General features: G+C 43.4%; 2 protein-coding genes across 3 annotated transcripts; both read left to right on the top strand.

Moving 5' to 3' along the window:
* Window positions 1-72: 72 nt before the first annotated feature.
* Window positions 73-6,048, top strand: LOC127906151 (uncharacterized). Of its 2 annotated transcripts, none has more exons than XR_008060795.1 (7): window positions 73-495; window positions 3,227-3,288; window positions 3,366-3,794; window positions 4,075-4,179; window positions 4,270-4,401; window positions 4,584-4,871; window positions 5,891-6,048. XR_008060795.1 is itself a non-coding variant. In XM_052457801.1 (7 exons), exons 3-7 carry the CDS (start codon window positions 3,555-3,557, stop codon window positions 4,905-4,907), a joined length of 690 nt encoding a protein of 229 aa, XP_052313761.1. In that variant the 5' UTR covers window positions 73-495; window positions 3,227-3,288; window positions 3,366-3,554; the 3' UTR covers window positions 4,908-4,919. The 2 variants fall into 2 exon arrangements, 1 of the variants encoding a protein (XP_052313761.1); XM_052457801.1 differs by lacking the exon at window positions 5,891-6,048 and having other exon boundaries at window positions 3,366-3,608; window positions 3,720-3,794; window positions 4,584-4,919.
* An 837-nt stretch (window positions 6,049-6,885) lies between these two features.
* On the top strand, window positions 6,886-8,950 carry LOC118391067 (tectonic-like complex member MKS1). Its single transcript, XM_052457807.1, has 4 exons — window positions 6,886-7,156; window positions 7,353-8,396; window positions 8,557-8,685; window positions 8,812-8,950. Exons 2-4 carry the CDS (start codon window positions 8,311-8,313, stop codon window positions 8,849-8,851), a joined length of 255 nt encoding a protein of 84 aa, XP_052313767.1. The 5' UTR covers window positions 6,886-7,156; window positions 7,353-8,310; the 3' UTR covers window positions 8,852-8,950.
* Window positions 8,951-10,123: the final 1,173 nt, after the last annotated feature.

Raw genomic sequence — 10,123 nt, 5'->3', positions numbered from 1 at the left:
GCACAACGACTTTTTTTTTTTACACTTTAATCAAATTTTCATGTTATTCAATTGGTAGTTAGTCTTGTCCCATCGCTGCAACTCCCCTATGGACTCGGGAGAGGCAAACGTCGAGAGCCATGAGTCCTCCGAACAAATCTGCACTGCTTCTTGACACACTGCTTGCTTAACCCGGAAGCCGCACCAATGTGTTTGCTGGTGACCGAAGTCAGTGGGGCCAATTCTGCGCCGCCTCATGGGAGTCACGGCCGGCTGTGAATCAGCCTGAGATCAAACCTGGGTCTGTAGTGACGCCCCAAGCACTGTGACGGAGTGCCTTAGACCGCTGCGCCACTTGGGAGGCCCAAATACCTAATTTTCTAAAGATGACATCATAATCTGCCCTTGTAGCCCACACTCTTGATAACATCAACCACTGCTCCCTGCTCCAGAATTTACAATAATGTTGAATGATGCATTGCCCAACAAACTGCATGTAATGGATCTAATTTACTGGTGAGTGGATGCTATTTCATTTCATTGCTGTGAGTAGTTAAGGAAAGAAAAACGAAATACATCGGTGTAATAGAAATTGCCTGATTTATAAAGGTTGTATAAATCAAGAGTGCCAAGAGATTGCATACATTCAAATGATAATCAAAACCTTCTTGCATTGATTTAACCCTGAACATTCAGAGTTTGACTCTTCAAACCAAAATCATCTGTGAAGAGACCATGTACCTTTTTAAGTACTGCCTCAAACCCCATGTCCAAGTATATTACATTTCAACGTATAACAAATGAGAGAGCTGTCATTGAATGACTTTTCTATATCAGCAATCTGTCAATGAAGACACCGGTGCCCCTGGGTAAACCATCATAGACCCTAGTGTAACGGATGTGAAACGGCTAGCTTAGCGGTGGTACGCGCTAAATAGCATTTCAATCGGTGACGTCACTTGCTCTGAGACCTTGAAGTAGTAGTTCCCCTTGCTCTGCAAGGGCCGTGGCTTTTGTGGAGTGATGGGTAACGATGCTTCGTGGGTGACTTGCCCGGGTATGGGCGAGGGGACGGTCTAAAGTTACACTGTTACACTAGCTGTGACTCGGGCATGTTTGCTGCGAAACTCTGGGGGGCACTGACAGACACAGACTGGAGAAAATGTTGAGAATGTAGATGTTGAGCCACTGGAGCCCAGTGACTGCTGGTTTGAGAGGCAGAGCTATGCTTCGGGGCATATCCATGGTTGTGAACATAATAACCTGATAGCTGAACAGGGCTCCCCTGTGTATAGTAGGAGTGGGCCCGGTCTTTGGTGTGGTCTCGGTAGCCTGTAGGTTGGAGGAAACTGGAGCGTAGGCTTGGACTGGGTAGGAATGATTCTGCAACCAATGAGAATGTGGAGAGATTACAGAGAATTTATCTAACTAAACAGTGATTCTATATCGAATCATGGGGGACCACTAAGTGCCTATTGTACAGTATTCAATTACAGCTGGGGATCATCTATTGAAACTGCCAATGGGGTTGCAGAGGAAGAGAGTGTGGGACCAAAAGTGTTACTATGACCAGAAACAGCCAGGCCAGAGCTAACATGGGTGATTATGAGAAAGCCCTTAACCATAAGTGAGTACACTGTGGCCATACCCATAAGGGAGGGGGATACAGGAACTAACCCCTACACTTGATTCTGGGCAGATGCACCAAACAGTACCAGCCCCACAGTTGTGTACAACACCCCTGTGTTGATAGAGAGCAGCTGAAACATGAGGAGGAACCAAACAGTGCCCACACTCTTCTCAATCCCATCACAGAGGAGCACCAGAACCCCAATGCTGAGGAGTATCTGGGTCTCTGTCTGGTGGTGGAAGGAGTATGTGATGAGCTTGTGTACCGCAAAGGAAGAGGAGGGGATTAAACGGAAATTATCGGGTTGACAGACATCAACGGCATTGATGTGTTGTGCTCTAGCTTGCTGCTGTAGCCTACTGGCACCATATGTTACGTCATTAACGTTAGCTACACGTTGTAGCACGCTAGATAACGTTACAACAGTCCCGTCCAAAGTAGCAAGCTACAGTAGCTACAGAGCATATGATTCTTAAATCACTCAATCCCTCCTTGCTAACGTACCATGCCCATTGGCAAAAACTGTAGTTCCAAGACTGTATACATCCTCTGATAAACCGAAATATGTAGTGACAATAAACAAAACAGATGACAGCATGATGACAGCAACAATGACACATGTTAGCCTGAACTCAGGAGTAAAACTCTTGAACCTCTGAACCACATCTTTCTAAACTATTCGGGTGATCATGTTGATGCTCAGTACATACTTGTCAAACTACTAGAGGATAATCAAGCACAATACAAAATGTCAGTTACGACACTTTTCATCCAATATTGCACAACACTTTAGCCAAGAATTGAGAAGTTAGCTTGCTAAACCAAAACAAATGTACTGGACTTCCGCATTTGGATCAATCACTTTCACAACTACAAAGATACTGTTGCGCAGACCATGAAGTGCGTTAAAGGCAGTGAGTGCTGCATTTAAAGACACTTCCTTCCACCTGCTGGCTTGTGCCTGAAATGTGATGACCAAGGAGTCCTCAACAGCTCATATGAGTTAGATAGAAAGTTAGATATATTTGATTGGACAGTTTAATAAAATAATAAAATCCGTTTAATTAAATGAAACGTGTCAGGCCAGGGACAACACAATAAAGTAAACGGCTTCCATTGTGGTCCCTTAATGTTACTCAAAGTAAAACAATAATACAAAAAACATTTGGCAAGGAATGGTTTCTTCCTATTGATATCATGTTGGCCTATCTATGTAAAACGTCCAACCAACCATCGATACAACCATTACTCAGTCAGTAAGATATAATAAGCACATCACGTTCGTTATTGAGCTACAACCAGTCCGGCTCCAAACAAGCGTTTTTCTTGTGACGCATTAAGCGCAGTCATAAGGCTGTGACCCATAATGACGTAACCATGCATTAATTCACTACATAAACGGTGTTCAGATTTGATTTAATCTGTTCAATAGTTTTCTTCACTCAGGTTGTTGCAGGTAGTCTTTGGCCTTTTGGTGCACCTCCTTCCCAACATATATATACATATATATACATATAGGGAATAGGGTGCCATTGGGGATGCCATCTTTGTGTGTGTGTCTGTTTGTGAGTCAGGATGTGTTTTGTGTCAATTAATTGATGGAAATGTTTCCCTCAGAAAGAAAGATGGATCGTAATGATGAGAGAATCAAAAGAGCTTTAAGACGCCGTCCTTATGTGGTAAATATCAAATATTTCTTTGTTTTGTCCGGTTTTTGTTATATTATCACATTTTAAATTGAGTTTTGTGTTGACAGTTGAAACCAGTGAGGGTGAACACCCCTGAATCCGTGTTGTGGCCAACCGGCAAGGTGCACAGAAGGCCAAAGCCTGTAAGTCATATCTGTCTGAAGAAAAACATATACACATTAGTTATGCATTCTGCATGTACAAACTGCAGTTATCAGAATTAAAGCAATGCAGATGTCCCTATGTAACCTCATTGAATGCTGTCTGAACAGTCTACTTCAGTGCAGACCACTCAGATCCACAAAAAACCTGTAAGTAACATTCAAATTCAACCACATAACACTCCTTATATTATTTATTGATACACAATTCAAGGCCAAAATGAGCAAAGCAGTGTTGAATTCATTCTTTACTGTTAACAGCCAATCATTGTGAGCTATGGGCAGGACCAGATATCTGGGGATGGATGGAGCATCAATCCAGAGCCTCTCAGCCAGGTCATCTCCGCTGTTCCCATAGAGACACAACAGTTAGATCAATCTGTTGATTCATATGGCCATTTTGGTTGGCTTGGTTGAATTGACAATCATCCATTCAAGATTTTAGCCCCAACCCTCATGTTATGGGAGTTGCATTTATTGCATTTTCAGTTACCCATATATTACTCACTACTTGTACAACCATGTTGGACAGCCTACATACTCTACATTTCCTTGAGGGTCAATGCCAGTGTATTCTATGGCTGCCATGAGTACATGCCTTTCTCTGTCTCCTCAGTCTGGAAGGGTGACTCGGGTGATAGAGAGAAGATATGATGACGTGATCTCATCCTCCAGTTCTGATGACTTTTCCATCTACTCCTTCACTGACTGTGAATCTGAGGTAAAATAGTTGTACCCTACCATCCATGTCTTTGTTGAGTGACATCACTGTGAGGAGGATGGTCTCTGACTAGTTGACTCTGATACACAGTGTGATGATGAGGATCATGAAAGGAGGACACAACCGCTGAAAATTGAGAATGGAAAGGTGACAAAGCTTGATGTGAGGGATATGGACGAGGATGATCTGTCTCTCCACTCCTTCGATGAGTCAGACTTCCTGGTAAGTTCTGCATATTAAATATTTTCATATATATACATGGGGGATTGGAAATGATGCAGACAATTACTTATTGAGTGTAGTCATGTATCTGCAATGTGTATAGAGTAGTTATAAAGTATTTCTACAGATTGTGTTGAACATAGCACTTTCCTGATAAGTTACTTTACTTTCTGGTCCTACAGAGCCCAGGGAAGGTCTCAGGTCCTGTATCTGTCAAGAATGGCCTCTCTCCTCTTGTGACCTCAGCACACCGGACCCTGGCTGAAGCCCTACGGGCCCTGCCCTCTGCTGTTGGCTCTCCCTACCCAGTAAATGTCCCAAGGCCCTGGACTCCTCTCAACCCTGTCATTATCGCTCCACCCCGAACAGAGAACTTTCCATACCGCCACAGCCCTCGCCTGGCTCCCATCACCAACCTGAGCGAGACAGGCAGGAAGCTGATCCAGGAAATGGCTGGAGTGCCGCCACAGGTGAGAGGAAATACAAGAAGGGAATATTGGCCGTAAGTCCTGCTATAGTATAGCATAAGTCCTTCTCTAGTATAGTATAGTATAGCTCAAGGTATAGTAGCTCAAGAGAAGAGAAAACCCATAATCTTATATTTCTTTATTTCCTTGTCCAAAATATTCAGAAAGGGAAGGTCAATAAGAAAAAGAAGGGCAAGGCCAAAAAAGTAGTGAAGCAAGAGAAGGCCAGTAAGACGCAACAGATGGGAAATGTTGGAGAAAGTAAGGAGGAGGACAAGAAAGAGGAAAAGAAGAGTCTGAGGAAGAGGTGAGGAAATAGAGGAGGGAGAAGTTGAACATAACCAGGGAATACGAGACTAGAGAATTAGAGAAATAGAATGAGGTAGCAGAGAAAGAGCAGTTATCTGATGTGTAAGTGCAGACTTAAGCAATAAGGCACGAGGAGGTGTGGTATATAGACAATATTTCACGGCTTAGGGCTGTTCTTAAGCACGACGCAACACGGAGTGCCTGGATACAGCGCTTAGCCGTGTTATATTGGCCATATACCACAAACCCCTGAGGTGCCTTAATTGCTATTATTAACGTGTTACCAACGTAATTAGAGCAGTAAAAATAAATATTTTGTCATACCCGTGGTATACGGTCTGTTATAAACTGGGTGGTTCGAGCCCTGAATGCTGATTAGCTGACAGCCGTGGTATATCAGACCGTATACCACAGGTATGACAAAGTATTTAATTTTACTGCTCTAATTACGTTGTTAACCAATTCATAATAGCAATAAGAAACCTTGCGAGGTTGTGGTATATGGCCAATATACCGCGGCTAAGGGCTGTATCCAGGCACTCCGTGTTGTGTTGTGCGTAAGAACAGCCCTTAGCTGTGGTATATTGGCAATATACCACATGCCCTCGTGCGTTATTGCTTAAATATACCACACATTTTAGCAAATCAGCATTCAGGGATCGAACCACCCAGTTTATAATACTGTTTACTCTCCTGTGGTTTTTGATTGACAGGTTTCTTCAGTGGCTGCTGCCCAAACTGAGATGTTCAAAGAAATAATGGCCAACTATTACTTCTACCACACACACACACACACACACACACACACACACACACACACACACACACACACACACACACACACACACACACACACACACACACACACACACACACACACACACAGATTTTGAGTATTGGTTACTCCTACAACTCACACAAACGTAATTTTAGAGACAGGAACTATGATTAGCAAAATACATATATTGGTCTCATTCTTATATTTTGAAACATGCAGCATTATTTTTTTTTATATGATATTGATCCCCATACAGCCTATGATAATGAGTTGGATTTACATGCTTAGGCTTGGAAATATAGCTAGGAGAAGCAGGGTCAACACCTCTACTCATGTCACAAGTGCCATGACATCTTTAGTAACCACAGAGAGCTAAGACCTCTGTCTCCACAGTCTCATGCAAAGGACATCACCAACCTTAGGGCAGTGTCACTGGTATTGGGGTCTTAGGTCTCCTTTGGCCAAAGTGAAGAGTTGAGTGCCCCTTACCGGTCTCCTTGCAATATCTGGTCTCCCACACAGAGATGGAAATCTACACCTGTTTAGACCCTGGAGGATATGGCTTCAGATGAAAGACAGCAGAGAGATGCAGAACGTAAAAGCTTCAAACACATTGATATGCAAATTCAGGACCATTGTACACTGAAGTGGAGCATGCATCTGGTCTGAATCATGTCAAAAGAGTAGAAATGAACTGGGATTGGAGGACTGCATCACATTTAAACTAAATTAGCATGTATCTGATTTGGCGACACCCATCTGTACTTGAATTGTGCTGTTTGAAACGTGCATTTCCAATAAAGCTTTTTAAATTGCAATTATTTGTGTCAGACAGATTCGTCGCTTAATTAATAACATCAGGGGTTCTTTAACTTTTTACATCAAGAGAATATTATTGTACTGATATTATCCTACCTGTTATCAGGTGGCGGTAGTGAACCAATAAATAGTTGTATTGCTCGCCAGAAACCCAACCAGGCTGGCAGACAGTTGTTACCATGCAACGAGCAGACGCTTGTGAAAAGTACAAGTTCCAGCCTGCTGCTGTATACATAGCGCGCGCGTGTGTATGTCGCAAACCGAGCTAGTTAGCTAGCCATCAATAAAGTTCCTAATGTTACAACATGGCAGATGGCTGGAGCACCGACACCGGAGAGGCTGCCTATCGTTCCCTGGATGCTGTCAAAAACCTTACAATTAAGTAAGTTGCAGTTGGCGTTTGTGTGGCTAATTGGTCCTTGCATTGCCATACAAGCAACTGTCGTTAGCTCTCAAAGCAGATGATGATAAACACCCAGTATATTGCTTGACCCTATCCCTGAGTTTGCCATGAAAACATGGCATTTAGCTAGCTAGAATCCCGTTTACTTTGTTTATATTTACAATGGTGTTTACAGGATCCGTATTCAGAGAGTCACCTCCACAGCAGCCCTCTCCCAACACCTTCAGCAGCAGGTTTGGACTCAACAGGAGAGGGGAGGCATTGAGCTGGACACCCTCAACTCACAGGCATCAATCAGGTGTTAACACTGTTTTGAAACAGCAAGATGGTGTTAGATGTTTTGAAAGAGAAAGATGTTAGATGCTTCTTAGTTGAGTAGATGTTATTTTCGTGGTGGCTAGATATGGACCACAACATCTTGGTTTTGTTTCAGCCAGAAATGATGAGTAGTTAGTGGTAGGCTGGCAGGAGAAGCTGTTCAGTCAGTGTCCTTATAACAAATAAGAATTTACTGTTTAGGATAGTTTGATGTTGCATAGTAAGGTGTGTGTGTGTGTGTGTGTGTGTGTGTGTGTGTGTGTGTGTGTGTGTGTGTGTGTGTGTGTGTGTGTGTGCACAATATGAAGTGGTTTTGTTCCAGAGTGATTCAGTATGCCAGACTCCGCAGGAGAGACAATACCACACAGAGATCATGGCTCAGGAGCGGACCAGGGGCAGACGGAACTGCAGGATTTTCACCTACACCGATTCTGACTGCTTCACCAATTTGGAAGGGGTGGTTTTCAACAGAATCTCCATTTCTGTAACGGTTCTGTAACCAAAGATGCTGGGAGACGGGAAGCAAGTATAGGGGGAGGATTTATTAATAATTAGACATGAAACTAAAGAAGAACAGAGTCTGGACAAGAGAAATGGAGTCCGGGTGAGTCCGATGAAGCGATGGGGCACGTAAAAATGGTGACAGGTGTGCGTAATGATGAGCAGCCTGGCGACCTCGAGCGCCAGAGAGAGGGAGCTGGAGCAGATGTCACAATTTCATTATTCAAAACAAAGCATTTACCTAATTTAGGTCCAAAAGAAACGTTAGTGTTTTAAAGCTGTTTTTGATATACTCACTACAGCATTCCCAGAGTATGGTGACGCAGGTCAAGTCCAGTCCTACCTTACTGGCACATAGGATGGCCAATGTCAGACACAGACGACAGGACAGACGCCCAGTGTAGGTCCCTGTTACTCACCAAAGTGAATTATTATTAAAGTGAATGTAATTGAAGCAGCATTGATGCGTCGTGCTGCTTTGAAGACAGTGTACCGCTATGTTCACATTACACCATACCCTTGTATGCAAAATGTGTTTGTGGTATTCTGTTGGTCTGCAGTGACCGCACCATCCCCAAGTCCAGGCTGATTACCTGGGAGCCCTTGGAGGACTTTGTGAAGACCAGCCACATGGTCAACACACCTGTACAGACCATGCACATCATGGGGAACCTGGGACCAACGGGCAAGTGAGTAGCATGGGGAAAAACCACTATGTAGCCTATACACTTATTACACTGCTTTGTATGTAATAACTTTGAAGTAGATTCCAATTCAGGCATTGAAAAGTGACATTTTATTATTGTATTTCTCAGACTTGGCCAAAAGGAGAAGGAATGCTTGTCTGCACGATAAGAGCAGATGGAAATGGAGTGGTTACCATCAAACCAGACTTCAACAAAGGCAAGGAGCCCTACAGGCCAGTGACCCGCACCTGCTGAAGTCAAAATGTTTTACCCCTAGCTCAAGTAAGGGTCACTTACTTGGTAGCAGAATTCATACATTCCCAGCCATTTACTGTGTTATGGTGCTGTGTGTTTGCATCCAAGGTTGAGACGGAGGGGGAGAAGAGGGAGGTGTGGCGTCAGACCAGAGGAGACAGAACAGCAACAGTGCATATTTAGACGTGAGTGACTGAGTGTGTAGTGTTATTCACTGTTGGTGCACTGTAATAATATTTGAATTATAGTTCATCCCAAAATCAAAACTTGGAAGATGCTTTTGTATCCCAAAGTGGCCTCATGTCAGATTTGTCCTTATGTATGTACATACAGTACACTGATGAAATATTATTATAGCCTTTCAGGCAAGTTAGAGTATTTTCTATGACGATTACCTCTCCTCTCTTTTCCTCCTTTCAGCGTTATGTACGTCATAAAGACTACCTCAACAGCTTGGTCGGCCAGGAATGAAATGGTATGGTAGTTTGTGACAGATCCTTAACACAAGTTGTTTCATCAGCAAAGGTCATCTCAAATCCAATTTTATTTGTCACATGCGCCGAATATAGATAATGTAAATAAAAGTAACAAATAATTATAGAGCAGCAGTAAAATAACAATTGCGAGGCTATATACAGGGGTACCGGTACAGAGTCAATGTGAGGGGGCACCAGTTAGTCGAGGTAATAAAGGTAATATGTACATGTAGGTAGAGGTAAAGTGACTATGCAGAGAGTAGCAGCAGCTTAAAACAGTAGGGGGGGGGGTGTGCAAAAAGTCTGGGTAGCCATTTGATTAGCTGTTCAGGAGTCATGGCTTGGAGGTAGAAGATGTTAAGAAGTCTTTTGGACCGAGACTTGGCGCTCCGGTACTGCTTGCCATTTGGTAGCAGAGAGAACAATCTATGACTCGGGTGGCTGGAGTCTTTGATAGTTTTTAGGGCCTTCTTCTGACACCGCCTGGTATAGAGGTCCTGGATTCCAGGAAGCTTTGCCTTGCGGTCAAAGTCCGACCAATTTCCATACCAGGCAGTGATTCAACCAGTCAGGATGCTCTCGATGGTGCAGCTGTAGAATTTTTTGGGGATCTGAGGACCCATGACAAATCTTTTCAGTCTCTTGTGGGGGAATAGGCTTTGTTGTGCCCTCTTCATGACTCTTGGTGTGTTTGGACCATGATCGTTTGG

The sequence above is a fragment of the Oncorhynchus keta genome, chromosome 12 (assembly GCF_023373465.1).
Source record: "Oncorhynchus keta strain PuntledgeMale-10-30-2019 chromosome 12, Oket_V2, whole genome shotgun sequence".
Taxonomy (NCBI): domain Eukaryota; kingdom Metazoa; phylum Chordata; class Actinopteri; order Salmoniformes; family Salmonidae; genus Oncorhynchus; species Oncorhynchus keta.
Note: the sequence above shows the minus strand (reverse complement) of the source record. Positions and strands in the feature narration are given on the sequence as shown.

Excerpts from the sequence above, each read along its gene's own strand:
- LOC127906151 (XM_052457801.1), top strand. The coding sequence starts at position 3,555 with ATGCTGTCTGAACAGTCTACTTCAGTGCAGACCACTCAGATCCACAAA. Across the intron at positions 3,609-3,719 it reads CTCAGATCCACAAAAAACCT|CCAATCATTGTGAGCTATGG; the intron begins GTAAGTAACATT and ends TACTGTTAACAG. Across the intron at positions 4,402-4,583 it reads TCGATGAGTCAGACTTCCTG|AGCCCAGGGAAGGTCTCAGG; the intron begins GTAAGTTCTGCA and ends CTGGTCCTACAG.
- LOC118391067 (XM_052457807.1), top strand. The coding sequence starts at position 8,311 with ATGGTGACGCAGGTCAAGTCCAGTCCTACCTTACTGGCACATAGGATG. Across the intron at positions 8,397-8,556 it reads CGACAGGACAGACGCCCAGT|TGACCGCACCATCCCCAAGT; the intron begins GTAGGTCCCTGT and ends GTTGGTCTGCAG. Across the intron at positions 8,686-8,811 it reads AACCTGGGACCAACGGGCAA|ACTTGGCCAAAAGGAGAAGG; the intron begins GTGAGTAGCATG and ends TGTATTTCTCAG.